We start from the raw sequence: 15,729 nt of genomic DNA, 5'->3' as shown, positions 1-15,729 counted from the left end.
AGGTGACTAATAATGACTGAAAATAATTCACATACCCCGGGGAACTTTAGATCCATTTCTGGGTCTTATTATGCAAACCCGCTAAAGACTTGGGGAACAATGTCAGAGGTATCAGACTGGCTGCCCCCAAGATATTATTTGTGTGCCGTGAATGACCAGCTTAACTGTTCTAGAATGCTCCTAGACTCCTTTGTTGTCATGGAACATTCTGGGTGTCAAGACACATGCACATCCATATTTCTTGTTTGCTCGGAGCCCAGGGGTCCTGCGGGAAAGGTTCTAACCTCGGATCATCTGGAGTTTGGCCATTTATAGACCTGCAAAGGCCGCCAGGGGGCGTCCCCCGGATGAGTCAGGAAAAGGGACCTGGAGGCTGGCGGGGCGGGGTCTGCACAGGCCCCCTCTCCTACTCTCCCTGCACTTTGGCTCGGGAGGGCTGAGGTACGTAAGAGCTGATGGAGCCTCCTGGCTGGAAATCCGTGGGTAGGCCACAGAGGGCAGGCCACAGGGACCGCCATAGGGGCCAGCGGGGCCTCCCTTTTTAGAGGCGATCACCTCAAAGGCTGGGCTTGCTCTCAGCCCAGTTGGTGAGGGAGGGCTCTGAGCACAGGGATCTGGGGTGCTGTCGCTTTGGTGGGTAAGACCAGAAAAGACGTGAGCCACTGGAGGTGGGCATCATCTACATGGGTCCCCTCGTGCAGAATTCTTATACAGCGTCTGGCCACAGGTCTTCCTCTTAACTCCCACATCAGAGCCGAAGAGACAAGCAGAGGGCAGCAGCAGGGATTTCAGTGAGAGCTTGAAAGCCCTTACAAGGCTTTCTTCCCGAAGCCCTGGAGTGGATCCCAAGGACATTCTGGCACTTTCTTGTTTGGGGTGGTCCGGCCAGGTCTGTGGCCTGACCCAGCGATGACCAGACCAACATTGAGACTCTCCTGTGGGCTGACTGGTCACAGCTCTTGCCTGCTGGGCAAAGATGGCTCTTGAAGACTTACCCCAAGCCCTGAAGAAGGATGGCATTCGATGGAGCCTGACCAGCGTCACATGAGCCTTGAAAAGAATGAGGATAATTGGTCTGTCAGTGTGTTAGGATTTGACCTTGATGGAGGATCGTGTCGCACGTTGAGCCATGCCATTTCATCTACTAGAGGATCGTGCAAGGGGATTTTACCACTAGGATTTTCAGCCAGAAGTCCTTACACACCATGCTGCCTTAGGATAATTGTTTTACCTCCTGCCCTTTTTGGGAGATATTCCTAACTCTTTTCAAATTCTACCTTACTGGTGGGAATTCTAGGGGAAGAAACTATTGCGTCTGGGCCTTGGGAGATGGGCTGAAGCCTGGTTTCCAGGTCCTGGTCTGTGACATTCTGTCTCTGTCTTGTCACTGACCCCTGGACAGAGCCCAGAGCACCACTCTGGCCCTCCTGGGGGCCTTCCCCCCACTTCCATCCTGCATGATCCCCCTCCTGTCCTGGGGTGCGCATAGGGCCACGGTGTGGAAAGCCAGACCTTACTATGAAACCGATGCCATTTTCCAAAGTTTGAATTAAAAAAAAAATGTGGTCTACACATATAATGGACTATTACTCAGCCTTAAAAGGGAGGGAGGGAGATCTGACACCTGCTACAATAAAAAATGAACCTCAAGGATATTATGCTAAGTGAGACATACCAGTCACAGAATGACAGAGATGGTACAATTCCAATTACACGGGGTGCCTAGAGTAGTCATAAGTGCAGGGGCTGGGGCAGGGGTGCTGAGAGTTGTTGACTGGGGACAGTGTTTCGGTTTGGGGAGAGGGAAGGTTCTGGAGACGGATCGGGGGCGATGGATGCAGAGCACTGTGAATGCACCAATGTCCCTGAACTACTTAACAACGGTCAGCATGGGGAGCTCTGTGTTGCGTGTATTTACCGCAAAAAGAGAGATTCCAAAGGAACGGAAACATGCTCGTGAAGCAAGAAGCAGGGGCAGGTGCAGAGGGAGTCGGGGTGGGGGGAGGAGGTGGTGAGTACCAGTCTGGATGAAGAACTTGAGAACACCCGTGAGCTGCGGGTCCTCGCTGACGTTGAGGAGGTGAGGGAAGGTCTCGGTCATCTGCCGCTCCTGGAGGAGACACGGAGAGGTCCCAGGGCTCGTACGCTCAGGAGAGAGTAGCATTCCTGTCCTACCCGCTTGCTCCCAAAGCCCGTGGTCCGTGCATCCCGTCAAATCGCCCAGTAAAGCGAATCCAGACGAGGGAGGCCCAGTGAGGCTGGGGGCTCAGCTGAGCAGGGGTGAGACCCTTGGCAGGTCAGTCGTCAGGGGCTGAATGTATCTGGACAGGACTGTTGCAAAGTGTAGCCAGTCCCCAGCTCCGTTCCCCCTTCCCGGCTGCCCCGCTTGGGCCCCTTCCACCCTGACCTCTCCTTCCTGCCCTGCGCCCCCTCCTCCCACACCGCACCCCCTGCCATCTCCAGGCCCCAGGCGGCTGCCTCCCTGCCTCATCCTTCCCCAGGCCTCCGCTAAGCCTGTTCCCCTACATCCCATGCTCCTCCTACTGGTCATCAGATGTTGATGACAAATGTGACGGCTGTAGGACTCTCCTGGTCACCTGAACGCATTTCATCCCTGAGTGCAGTACTGATCGGTCTTGGCCTTCTAGAGGATCGATAGACCTGGACTGTGCCGTGAAGGCACAAGGAAAACTTTTAAATCTTGAAATTCTGATAGAGAGTAAGGAGGGTCAGATCCTTTTCTGTTGTTACTGTCCGCACCTCTGGAACCCTTGGGCCCTAACTCGGCCTGGCCTCCCAGGGCTGCAGACCCCCCCACCCCAACTGCCCTCTCTGAGCCCGAGGCTCACCTCTATTCCAGGCTTCACGAGCCTTTTGGAAGGCCAGCCGGGCTTATGCCACCTCTCCCCAAGGGCTCTGTGCCTAGCCCCTGACTTGGGGTTCATGCAGAGCCTGTGACTTTGGGGCCCAGGTCATGGCAGGAGTGTGCCGTGGATGGGGACTAAGCGGGCATCTCCCTGACCCACGTGTGAAAGTCACATGACAGCCCACTTAGGATCTGATACCGGCAGTGAATGCCACACTAGACACCTGGGTTCAGGGCATCATAACGTCCCCATAAGACAGTTCGTGGTCCTCAGATTCTCCACAAACTGTAATTATGGGCAGCCTTGGATCTACCCTCAGCCTCACTCATCAACCCTCTTGGCTTGTCTCTCGTCCCTGCCCACAGCATAAATGTAAGTCACTGTCACATCTCCCGTACTACACACTCACTGGAAGCAGAAGCCCCCCCTTATCACCCACCTGAACGTGCTGCCCAGGCGGCCGTGTGCATCTGGGAACGGGGTGAGGGTCCCCACCAGGGGCCGGCCTCCGCAGGTGGAGGCAGCGAGGCTCACCTGGGCGATGGCCAGGTACGGCTGCTGCCACTCTTCCCGAGCCTGCTGCAGCTGGCGTGCCCAGGTCAGCTGGCCCGTCTGCGGCCTGGGACCCTGTTCAGCCAGCAGACAGGGCGGCCACTCTGGAAGGGGAGGAGGCATTTCAGCAACAGATGTGCAATACCAAAGGCGAGGAGCAGAAAAACTAAAAACCAGCTGGGGCGCCGTGAGTGTTTCTGCTGCCCCCAGGGATTACTGGTGCCGGTCGGGGTGCTGCCACTAAGGTTTCTGGAGAGTCGAACATCATTTAACTGCATGAGGCCATCAGTAGAATCAACGTCAGATGGCCGCCGTGCAATTCTGGGAAGGAAAGAGTAGTCTCGGGAGAAACCATGGCTTCAGAACAAAAATGGCAATAAAAATGAGACTGAAAATGACCCTCCAGGAAGGGCAGGGCCCTTTATTTCTTACAATTCCATGTGAATCTGCATTTGCCTCAAAATAAAGTGTTTCCCCAGGGCCACAGCCAAAATGTCCCTGGAGGCTGCCCTGGGCTAGGGCTCCAGTGATTCCAAGCAGGTGTCCCCCCACCCCAAGCCCCATGCTGAACCTGCAGCCGGTCCCTCCCTCCATCCTGCTCCCCGCCTTCCTGCTGCTGGCCTGGACCCAGACTCAGTTTACCTGCCATCCTGGAATTTCCACGTGCAAGCAGTGCTTTGCTGTTCTCTGCCTTTGACTCTCTCATCAGCATTGAGGTATTGACCACAGCTTTATTCTGGATCTTTTTAGCCCTTCCATGTGCAAAGAAGAACACACACTGAGGCCCTGGGCCACTTTGCAGGGCACAGGCCAGAAACGGGCAGAGCTAACACATTCCTGACTTGCTCTGCATCTGAAATTCGAGCTTGACTGCGGATCCTGGGCTTTGATTGGCTAACTGTGGTCACCTTACTTCTTTCAGTGAGGAAGGGAAGGATCTCTAAGGCTTGGCCCCCAAGGCCCACGGCCCCATGGCAGAGCCAGGCTGTGAGCCCAGGACTTTCAGCTACTGTTTTCTCCTTCCCCCGCATCACATCGTCTCTCGTGTAAAATCTGCTGGCAACAGATTTGCATCTGGTGAGCGGAGAGACAAAGTCGGCCCAAAGACATGAGCTCGCAGTGCAGATGCCAGAAGAAACATCTAACGGTGTGACACGGTCTCTAGGCTGCTGCTCCGTGAAGGGAGACGCTAGTCTGTGTCCTTGCAGTGCAAGCCTCCCTCCCGACGAGGGGCCACTACTGGGTGGGACAGTGACAACTGCGGTTTTGAGCAGCCGCCCCGTGTCAGGCATGGCTCATGCCTGATCTCTTGGGTTCTTCACCCCGACTCTGATGAGAAATCACCTCCCTCCATAGAGGATGCCGCTGAGGGGTCGGAGGCCCAGAATCCCAAGGTCCTGTCTGAACCTGACAGGTGGGTCTCGGTGGGGGCTTCTCAGTGTCTGCCACGTAAAAGGGGAGGAGGGCTGCTACTTAGAGGCTCCCTTGCCCCGTACCCTCATCTTTCTTAAAAGGGTCTGGAGAAGCAGGTTCCAGATTGCCTGCCTCAAAAAGCAGGAACCTGTCTGGGCCGCAACCTCCTGCCCAGGCTAAGGGTGTAGACTTGCTCCCCGGCCCCACTGGACAGAAGGAACCCGGCAATGATGGCCCCTCCCTGGAGGGAGACGCTGGTGACCATCTACTCTGAGAGGATCATCTGTATGCGTGAGGCCTGGAGAAATGAGAACCGGCCCAGAGGAAAGCCGGGCCTCCCATGTTATTAGCATAAGAGCCCCCGCCTGCCTTTCTCTGTGCTCCCGGTGAGCCATGTGACAAGGGGAGAAATGTGTGACTGGCCATGCCGCTCGGCGGGAAAATACAGGGAGACCAATGTCAATCACATCAGGATTGGCATCGGTCCATCCCCATTGTTTGGAGCCCCCGGTGCCTCTCCCAGGCAGAGCTGGAGCGACCAAGTGACAGGCTCAGGGGGGCCCCGGGTCCCCCAGGAAGCATTCTGTCCTGCCTCCTCCCAGACCTCTTCCCCAGCTGCCAACCCGTTGGGTGGAAGGGTACTGGAAGAATCTGGCAGATTCAGAACCGGGAGCCACGAGGGATAGCAGACACTCATACCCATACCTTTCCGCGGATCTTAGTGTGGACAAAGTTTCTTCGTAGCAGAGGTCAGCCCGGCTTATGGCTGCGATCTGTAAAGAACGGCCTCTCAGCCTGAGCGGTTTTAGAGGGGTGCGTTGTAGCAGCTGATGTTCACAGACTATCTTGTGATTTACACTATTGCTCAAGCTTTGCAACTTGGAAAACACATGCGACCCACATTTACAGCCTATGTCGACCTCACATGTACCCCCCAACACACACACACACACACACACACACACACACACACACAACACAGGCAGCTCACGGACACCTCAGATACACAACACAAACACAGGACACGTATTCCCAACACACAGCAACACTGTCGAGGGAATAGAATTAGTAGATCCACTGTAGAAATAAAGCAAAGGAAATGTGAAGATACTTGTGCCAGAAATAGGATCGGAGCACAGAGGACCGAATGGCTGGATGTTGGCTTTGCAGGTGCTCTTTGAGGAACCTCCAACCTCCTCCCGACCATGTCTACCTCTGTTAAAGCGTTGTAGCGCCTGAGTCAGGACCTTGCCCCGCAGTCCACCAGTGTTTGCACACACCGGCTCAGACCCATTGCACTTGACTTTGTAGTCTAACGTTCTGAGCATCTTACGGGCCCTTTTTAAATTCCAGGTTCTTGGGGGATGTTCCCATTGAGGCCCATGGGCAGATAGCCAGAAAAATGTTACAATATTTTTAAACGCTTAGGCAAGGCTCAGTGATAGAGAACAAAGATGTCTTCTGCTGTGAATTTGGGACAGTGTGCACAAGAACTGGCCGGGCAGTGAGCATTTCTCTCCCAACCGGGACAGCAGGCAGGAGGCAGGCAGAGTTGGCCCGGCTTTGTTCCTTCCCACACCTGGAGCCAAATGGCAGAGAATCCCAATTTTAACACATTCTACATTGTACCCACTTGGCCAGCATTCATTAGGAAGACTCTGGAGTCTCCGCTAAGGTGACACAGTTCAGCTCCTCTCCAGCTTAAACACCTGCCTTGTGTCACATGGTCACAGGTCACTTCTAGTCCTGCCCTGAAATGACCCCCAATTTAGAATAGTACAACCGTCTCAGTGTGATATGAAAACTCATATGTTTCTTCTGGATAATAATAGTAATGTTCCATGTAGAGAACCTGAAAACTACAGAAGAGAATGAATAAAAAACAAGCAATATTTGAACATTGCAGTGGAAAGAGTTCCAGGAGTCATGAGCGAGGGAAGAATGTGTTACGTATATGCAAAGTGTGACGTCACAGTACACAGAGTGTAATTGTGACAGAAACAGTGATGACAACAGCAACCGCCACGTCAGTCTCACACACTGCAAGAAAGTCACTTTACCAAAGCGGTTCTACTGTTCCCGCCCAGAGCTGGCTGGAGAAGTTTGGTCAGGACGGAGTCTCTGTAGGGAACGTGTAAAACTCTCTTCCCCATGGCGGCATCAGCCAAGGCACTGAATGAAAAAGGAAATACAAAAGAACAGATTAAAAAAAAAATAGGTCAAGAAGAAATCTGTCTCCCCGGAAATAAGTCAGAAACACCCGTCCGATCCCATCTTTGACCCCATAAACCTGAGTCATGACTAAATAATATCCACTAGTTGAGACACCTTCTATATGACGATGTTGCAGCAAGATGGCGACCCACATGGGCCACCAGCTCCCTCTCTGAGCTCAACCCTGACAGACCGTGACAGACAGGGAAGCCTACATCTGAGGAGCAGACATACTAAATCTTGTGAGGAAAGCCTGAGGAACCTGCAGGCTGTTGTAAATCTGTGTATAAAGAAGAGTTTCAGTCTGAGGAAGAGGGCACCAGCTAGAGGTGTAAAGACCAGAATGGGGAAAGGTGTTAAGTCCTCTTCTTGCTTTTCTCTCATTCTGCCCTCAGAAGAGCCCATAAAGTTAGGACCCCCATATGACAAGGCACCAGAGAAAGTGTGAATAAGCAAATGTGCCAGTCCCCACCCCACTACAGGGGACTGCAGACACTGCGGTGTTGTCCCTGACCAGAGCAGGGAGGAGAAGGGAGGCAATCCTATCAATGGGAAATTATAATCACCAAGAGTAACAAGGAATTTATAGAGTGAATCTAGCAGACTGGGGAAAGAAACAAAATGATCTAGAAAGAAAGAAATACAGTAATTGAAATGAAACATACAACAGACAGGTTTAACAGCAAGTTAGACACTGCTATAACTGGAATTAATGAACTAGATAGTTCAAAAGAGATGAACTGGATTGCAGCCCAGAGACACCCAGAGATGGCAAACAAGCAAGGAAGGTTAAGAGTTTTGGAGGACAGGTGAGAAGATTTAAATGGTCTGATTGAAGTTCCGGAAGAGAAGAGAGAAAATAAATGGGCACAGACAGTGCGTGTGAAGTACTGGCTGAGAGCTTTCCAGTCCTGATGAAAATCACTAATCTACAGAGCTATGGAAGCCAGGGAATTCCAAGCAGAATAAATAAATTCACACTCAAGTGCAACATAATGAAATTGGAGAACATCAAAACAAAAGAGCTTAAAAGCAGCTAAGGGGAAAGATTGATTTTCTTAAAGGAAATAGCCGTTAGACCACCAGCAGAAAACGGGAAACTGTAACCTTAATGAGCTGAAAGAAAATACTGCACATCGGGAATTATATACCCAGCAAAATTACCTTTCAAGAATGAGGTGAAATAAACACATTTCAACAAAACCAGAATTTGCCATCAGTAGGTGATCACTGAAGGAAATTCTATAGAATATTCTTCCACCGGGAGGAAACTGATCTTAGCAGCTCTGAGGTTTAAGAAGGCATGAGTAATTTAAAGAGTGAACACTGTAAAATAGAAATAGTAATGTCTTTGGGGTTAAAGAATAGAATTAACATACATAACAACGATCACAAATGTAGGCTGGAGATCCTTGTATTATCCAGGAAGAGGATGAAGCATTTATTAATATTTAGACTTTGACCAGTTGAACATATTAAAAAGTTAAAATATATAGAATTTTGGTCTATGACAGAGGTAGCACAGGAAATCCACCAAGGAAAGGAGGAACTGTTCAACAAGTGTAACTGGAAAAATTGGTAAGCAGTAAGGAAAAAATAACGAAAAGGATGCTTGTCTTAAACTATGCACAGTCATCAACTCCAGATGGATAGGAAATTAAGCAAAACGTAGGGGGATACCTTTTGGACTCTACTTTTCTTTAACAAGGCACAAGAAATGCAGAACAAAAACCATTACCATGATTTCTGCTCATCAACAGATACCTTAAAGTGAAAAGACAAGCTACCTGCTGGGAAAAGATTTATGATATACCTGAGGAAAGAGTAATATGAAATACGTAAAGAATGCCTAAAAATCAATAAAAAGACAGTAACTGACAAACATAAGGTATTTTGAGAGAAGACATATTGCCAGTAAACATACCAAATGCTGCTCAAACTTGCTAATAACCAGGAATATCCAGACCACGGGTAGACCATTTAATCAGAAAATATCAAGAAATGTGACAATACTAAGTCTTAGAAAAGATGTGGCTCAGTGGGATATTTTATACATTGCTGCTGGGAGTATAAATTGCCCCAAACATTTGGAAAATAATCTGTCCCCACTGTCAAAAGTTAGGTACTGCCCAAAAAAAAAAAGTTATTGCACACACCTTACAAATAATGCAACAATTTCAGTCCTTTGTCTGTACTCAAGAGAAACTTTAATATATTGATACCCAGTGATTTGTACAAGAATGTTCATAATCGCACTGTTTATAATAGCAAATAACCAAAACCTGGAAACAACCAAAATGCCAATCCAACAGGAGAACAAATGAATAAATCATGGCATATACCCACAATAGAATACTATATCATAATGAAAAAGAAGTAACAACTTCTACTACCCTAGGGAGTCTCCTAGACACAATGTTTAGTGACAGAACAGAAGGCAAATTAACCAAAGCCACACATAACATGGACATTTATTGTTAATAATGTTGGATGAAAAAGCCAATCCCAGCAATTCTACTCCCGGATGTATCCTTGAGGAGAATAAGAAATTGTTTTCCCCAAAGGATATGTACAAGAATATTCACAGCAACATTATTCATAATAGTTAAAACCTGGATACAAAATATCCATCAATGAAAGAAGGGATAAACGAATTGTGGTATATTTTCTGCTATGGAATCCTACATAGCAATGAAAAAGAGTGAATACATTACACGAGAAACATGGCTTAGTCTCACAGACGCAGTCCTTAGTGAAATAAGCCAGATGCAAAAGTGGGTGACCTCTTATAAATGGTCACATTTAGAAGAAAATCAAGATAGTTTTAGGCAAAACCAATTTTTAGTAGCAAAGGTGAGTTTCTTTTGGTGGGAGTAAAAGCTAGGAGGAGGATACGAGGGAACTTTCTGGGCTTTGGGAATGTCCTATATCTTGAGCTTGGTGGTAATCATGTAGATATATACATATAAAAATTCACCAAAACATTTAAGATTTGTGTATTTCACATAATTCATACTTTGATCATTTAAAAAAGAACAAGATCTAAAAACCTATAATATTTTACCTTTTTTGTATATTTCAGAAATGAGTGTCACAAACTTAATAGTCACAAGTGATAAAACAAGAAAGGGTGAAAGAAGAAAGGGAGTGAGTGACAGAGAGAGGATAAACAAAATTCAAGATGGTGGCTACCTCTAAGGAGAGCATAGCAGAGAAATAACAACTCTTTCTTGGGTTGGGTGGTGACTTTACTGGTGTTCTTAGTTTTATTAAAAAGCAATACGTTGGGGCACTGGGGTGGCTCAGTTGTTAAGCGTCTGCTTTAAGCTCAGGTCATGATCCCAGGGTCCTGGGATTGAGTCGCACATCAGGCTCTCTGCTGGGAAGGAAGCCTGCTTCTCCCTCTCCTGCTCCCCCTGCTTGTGTTCACTCTCTCACTGTGTTTCTCTCTGTCAAATAAATAAAATCTTTAAACAACAACAACAACAAGAACAATATGTTTAAAATAAAATATATAGGAGGACCAGGTATGAGCCAATGATGACAGTGGGTCATGAATGGAGGTCTATGATTAATCTGATTTTTTTTAATTTATGAGGTCATTTTTACAGCAGAAATAAATACCCATGCATCAATTATTTACCTGATAACATTTCCTAAATTGGTTAAACTTAAGTTAACTCGTGATCCTTCCCTCAGTCTGTCTCCTTCAGATCCTGAAGATTTCTGCCTTTCACTTCCTGCTAAATCCACCAAATTAATACTGGACTGCTTGGTGAGGTGTCTGTCTAGGAAAACCTGTAGGAAAGCACCACAAGTCGTGCTATTAGAGTGGTAGCAGGCTACATATGAAGTCCACCTAGTTCACACTTTAAAACAAACTGAGGGATTTAGAAGGGGGTGTGGGGAGACGGGTGAGCCTGGTGATGGGTATTAAGGGGGGGCACGGATTGCATGGAGCACTGGGTGTTATACACAAACAATGAATCATGGCACATGACATCAAAAACTAATGGTGTCCTATATGGTGACTAACATACCATAATAAAAAAAGTTCTTGGAATTAAAATTTTTTCCTAATTGTACTTCACACTCAAAAATATGTAATAAAATTTACAAATTAAAAGGCTACTTTGGGCACCTGGGTGGCTCAGTCAGTTAAGCACCTGACTCTTGGTTTCAGCTCAGGTCATGATCTCAAGGTTGTGGGAGCAAGCTCCATGTCAGACTACCTGCTGGTCAAGGAGCCTGCTTAAGATTCCCTCTCTCTACCTCCGCCCCTCCACCTCCTGCTCACTCTTCTCTCTCTCTCTCAAAAAAAAAAAAAAAAAGGCTGTCTTCTTTACAGTGACATTTCACATTAATACATCATCAGGCTCAAATGTCTCAGTTTCTCCTTCTCAATTTTGCAAAGCTATTTCCAGTGGTGTATTAGATCCCAATTACTGCTCTAGTATTTCTGTGATCAAACATTTGAATACTGGGAAATCTGCAAAATAAGGAACTGTTCGGGACAGTGTGGTCATGCAGGGAGGGAAAAAGAACGTGGATTTTAGAATGTGACAGATCCCTTGTTGGTTACATGACTGTGAGAACTAGCTTTTCAGAATTGCAACTGTCTTAATTGGAAAACAGGGATCATAGCATATTATTTGGGTGTTAGGAGGGTAACAGATAAGAGAAGTAATGGTTCTAGCCATGCCCCGCATACAGTAACAGATGTTAATATCATTACACCAATAGCGAGCGTAATGCTAGATTGCTACATACATTTTTTTCAGTGGATTTCTTCCTTTGCCTCTAAAACATCAAGTTAAAAAGGGGCAAACCATATGTAAACTCTATGAATGTTACTAACATAAAATCATCTGAATAGTACTTAAAGTTTATGACGATCTTTATTTTTTTACTTAAAAAAAAGGATGTATTTATCTGAGAAAGTGTGCACCCATGAGAGAGGTGGGAGGGGCAGAGAGAGAGAGATAATCTTAAGCAGACTCCCTGCTGAGTGTGGTGCCCCACACGGGGCTCGATCTCACAACCTTGAGATCACGACCTGAGCCGAAACCAGGAGTCAGATGCTTCACCAGCTAAGCCACCTGGGGGCCACCATTCTTTTTTTACTTTCAATCAAAGCACAGGTGACATGGAACATGACATTAGTTTCCAGTGTACAACATAGTGATTTGACAATTATATATGTTACAAAATGCTTACCGTGATGAGTGGAGTTATCGTCTATCTCTGTACAATGTCATTACAATATTACTAACTACATTCTCTATGCTGTACTTTTCATCCTTGCGACTTACTTCTTTTACACCTGGAAGTTTGTACCTCTTAATCCCCTTCACCTCTTTCATCCATCCCTCCAAACCCTCCCCACTGGCAACCACCAGCTCTCTATATTTATGTTTCTATTTGTGTCTCTTTGCTCATTTGTCTTGTGTTTTAAGACTCCATATACAAGTGAAGTCACATGGTATTTTTTTTCTGTGTCTGACTTATTTCACTTAGCCTAATACCCTCTAGGTCCATGCATGTTGTCCTGAAAGGCACGATTTCATTCTTTTTTAAAGGGAGGTAATATTCTATTGAGTATATATACCATATGGTATCAATGAACACTCAGGTTGTTTCTGTGTCTTGGTTCTGGTAAGTGGTGCTGCAATAAATACAGAGATACATGTATCTTTTTCAAATAGTTTTGTCATTTTCTTTGGGCAAGTATTCAACAGTGGAATTACTGGATCGACATGGTATTTCTATTTTTAATTTTTTGGAGGAACTCCACACGGTTTTCCACAATGGCCACTCTAGTTGGCATTCCCACCAGCAGGGCACGGACATTCCCCTTTGTCCACATCCTTGCCAACACTTGTGATTTCTTGATTTTAGCCATTCTGACCGGTGGAAGTTGATATTTCGTATTGTGGTTTTGATTTGCATTTCTGTGGTGATGAGTGATGTTGAGCATCTTTTCATGAATCTGTATCAGTCTTTTTGGAACAATGTCTATTCAGATCCTCTGTCCAGTTTTTAAACTGGACTGTTTTTTGTTTTGACTTTGATGTTGATATGTATAAATTACGTGTTTTTGGATACTAACCCCTTATTGGTTATGTAGTTCACAAATATCTTCTCCCATTCTGTACGCTGCTTTCCATTTTGTTGATGGGATCCTTTGCTGTGCAAAACCTTTTTTATTTTGATGTAGTCCCAACTGTTTATTTTTGCTTTTGTTTCCCTTGTCTGAGGAGATATATCCAGAAAAATATCACTAAGACTGTCATCTGAGCATTTACTGTCTATGCTTTATTTTTTCTTTATATAGATTCAGCAATCACTTTTAGGTCCTTAATCCATTTTTAATTTATTGTCATGTACGGTGTTAGAAAGTGGTCCACTTTCATTATTTTGCACATAACTGGCTAGTTTTCCCACCACTTTTTATTGAAGAGATTGTCTTTTTTCCCATCATATATTCTTGCCTCCTTTGTTATAGATTAATTGACCATAAATGTGTGGGTTTATTTCTGGGCTCTCTATTCTGTTCCATTGATCTATGTGTCTGTTTTTGTGCCAGTACCATACTGTCCTGATTACTATAGCTTTGTAGTGTAGGTTAGAATGTAGGATTGCAGTTACTCCAGCTCTATTCCTCTTAAGATTGCTTTGGCTATTTGGAGTCTTTTGTGGTTCCATACAAATTTTAGGATTATTCGCTCTATAAAAAAAATAGTATTGGTATTTTGATGGGGATTGTGTTGAATCTGTAGTTCACTTTGGATTTTAGTATAGATGTTTTAACAATATTTGTTCTTCTAACCCAGGAGCATGGAATGTCTTTCCATTTATCTGCATCTTCTTCAATTTCTTTTATCAATGTCTTAGAGTTTTCAGAGGACATTTCTTTTACCTTTATCTCCTTAGTTTAATTTACTCCTGCGTATTTTATTCTTTCTGATAGAATTGTAAGTGGCATTTTTCTCTTAATTTTTCCTTCTGCTAGTTCATTATTAATGTATAGAAAAAAGAATCTATAGATTTTTTGTGTATTAATTTTGTATCCTGAGGCTTTATTTATTTCACTTATTCTAATAGTGTTTTGGTAATCTTTAGAGTATTCTATGTGTAATATCATTTTACCTGCAAATAATGAAAATTTTATTTCTTCCTTACTTAATTGGATGCCTTTTATTCCTTTTCATGTCTGATCATCTGATTGCTTTGGCTAGGACTTCCAGTACTTGTTGAATAAAAGTGACAAGAATGGATATCCTTGCCTTGTTCCTGATCTTAGAGGAAAAGCCTTTAGTTTTTCACCATTGAGTATGATGCTGGTTGTGGGTTTGGTACATATCGACTTTATTATGTACGTTGAAATGTTCCCTTTCAACCCACTTTATTGAGAGTTTTTTCATCATGAATACATGTTTTGTCAAAGGCTTTTTTCTGTGTCTATTAAGATAATCATATAATTTTTATCCTTCATTTTGTTAATGTGGTGCTTCTCATCGATTGATTTGCAAATATGGAAACATCCTTGCATCCTGGCAATAAATCCCACTGGATTTGTGGGGGAATGATACTTTTAATGTATGACTGAATTTGTTTGTTGAAGATTTTTGCATCTGTGTTCATTAGGAATATTGATCTGTAATGTTTTTTGTTTTATTTTGCATCAGGGTAATGCTGGCCTCATAGTGTGAATTTGGAAGCTTTCTTTCCTCTCCTATTTTTGGGGATAGTTTGAAAAGGATATTAAACACTTCTTTAAATGTTTGGTAGAGGGACACCAGGGTGGCTTAGTCAGTTCAGTGTCTGACTCTTGATTTTGGCTCAAGTCAAGATTCAGGGTTGTGAGATCAAGTCCTGAGCTGGGCACCATGCTCAGAGGAGAGTCTGCTGGAGAATCTCTCCCTCTCCCTCTGCCCTTCCCCCAAATCATGCTTGCTCTTACATGCACACACACTCTCTCTTTAAAATAAATAAATCTTTTAAAAAAAATAAATGTTTGGTAGAACTCACCTATGAAGCCATCTGCTCCTGTACTTTTGTTTGTTGGGAATTTTTTTATTACCAATTCACTTTTGTTACTAGTAATTGGTCTGTTCAGATTTTCTAATTCTTCCTGTTTTGCTTGGAAGATTGGAATGTTTGCATGTTTGTATGATAGATTGTATGTTTCTAAGAATTTATCCATTTCTCCTAGGTTGTCCAGTTTGTTGGTGTATAATCTTTTGTAGTAGTCGCTTATAATCCTTTATATTTCTTTTTTTTTAAGATGTATTTACTCATTTGAGAGAGAGAGAGAGTGAGAAAGCGAGCACAAGCAGAGAGAAGGGTAGAGAGAGAAGCAGACTCCCCGCTGAGCAGTGAGCCCCATACAGGACTCAATCTCAGGACCCTGAGATCATGACCTGAGCCGAAGGCAGATGCTTAACCCACTGAGCCTTTCAGGTGCCCTGATCTTTTGTGTTTCTGTGATGTCTGTTGAACTTCTCTTTCATTTCTGATTTTATGTATATGGGTCTTCTTTTTTTCTTGATGAGTCTGGCTAAAAGTCTATCAATTTTTTTATCTTTTCAAAGAATCAGCTCTTAATTTCATAGATATTTTTTTTTTAGCCTCTATTTATTTTGGCTTTGGTATTTATTATTTCTTTCCTTCTACTAAGTCT

General features: G+C 44.9%; 1 protein-coding gene across 1 annotated transcript in view; it reads right to left on the bottom strand.

Moving 5' to 3' along the window:
• The window catches only part of LOC116870659 (kinesin-like protein KIF28P), a 65,578-nt gene that overhangs the window by 17,971 nt on the left and 31,878 nt on the right, over positions 1-15,729 (bottom strand). Inside the window, exons 7-13 of the mRNA XM_032862568.1 lie at positions 10,690-10,844; positions 6,893-7,004; positions 5,538-5,605; positions 4,062-4,171; positions 3,402-3,523; positions 2,020-2,110; positions 996-1,050 (exon numbers count right to left, since the gene is read on the bottom strand). Of these exons, the coding sequence (XP_032718459.1) occupies positions 996-1,050; positions 2,020-2,110; positions 3,402-3,523; positions 4,062-4,171; positions 5,538-5,605; positions 6,893-7,004; positions 10,690-10,844 (713 nt within the window). The remainder of the gene's footprint in view (positions 1-995; positions 1,051-2,019; positions 2,111-3,401; positions 3,524-4,061; positions 4,172-5,537; positions 5,606-6,892; positions 7,005-10,689; positions 10,845-15,729) is intronic.

This window comes from Lontra canadensis, unplaced genomic scaffold (assembly GCF_010015895.1).
Source record: "Lontra canadensis isolate GAN:19392208 unplaced genomic scaffold, GSC_riverotter_1.0 scaffold24, whole genome shotgun sequence".
NCBI classification, from domain to species: Eukaryota; Metazoa; Chordata; class Mammalia; order Carnivora; family Mustelidae; genus Lontra; species Lontra canadensis.
Note: the sequence above shows the minus strand (reverse complement) of the source record. Positions and strands in the feature narration are given on the sequence as shown.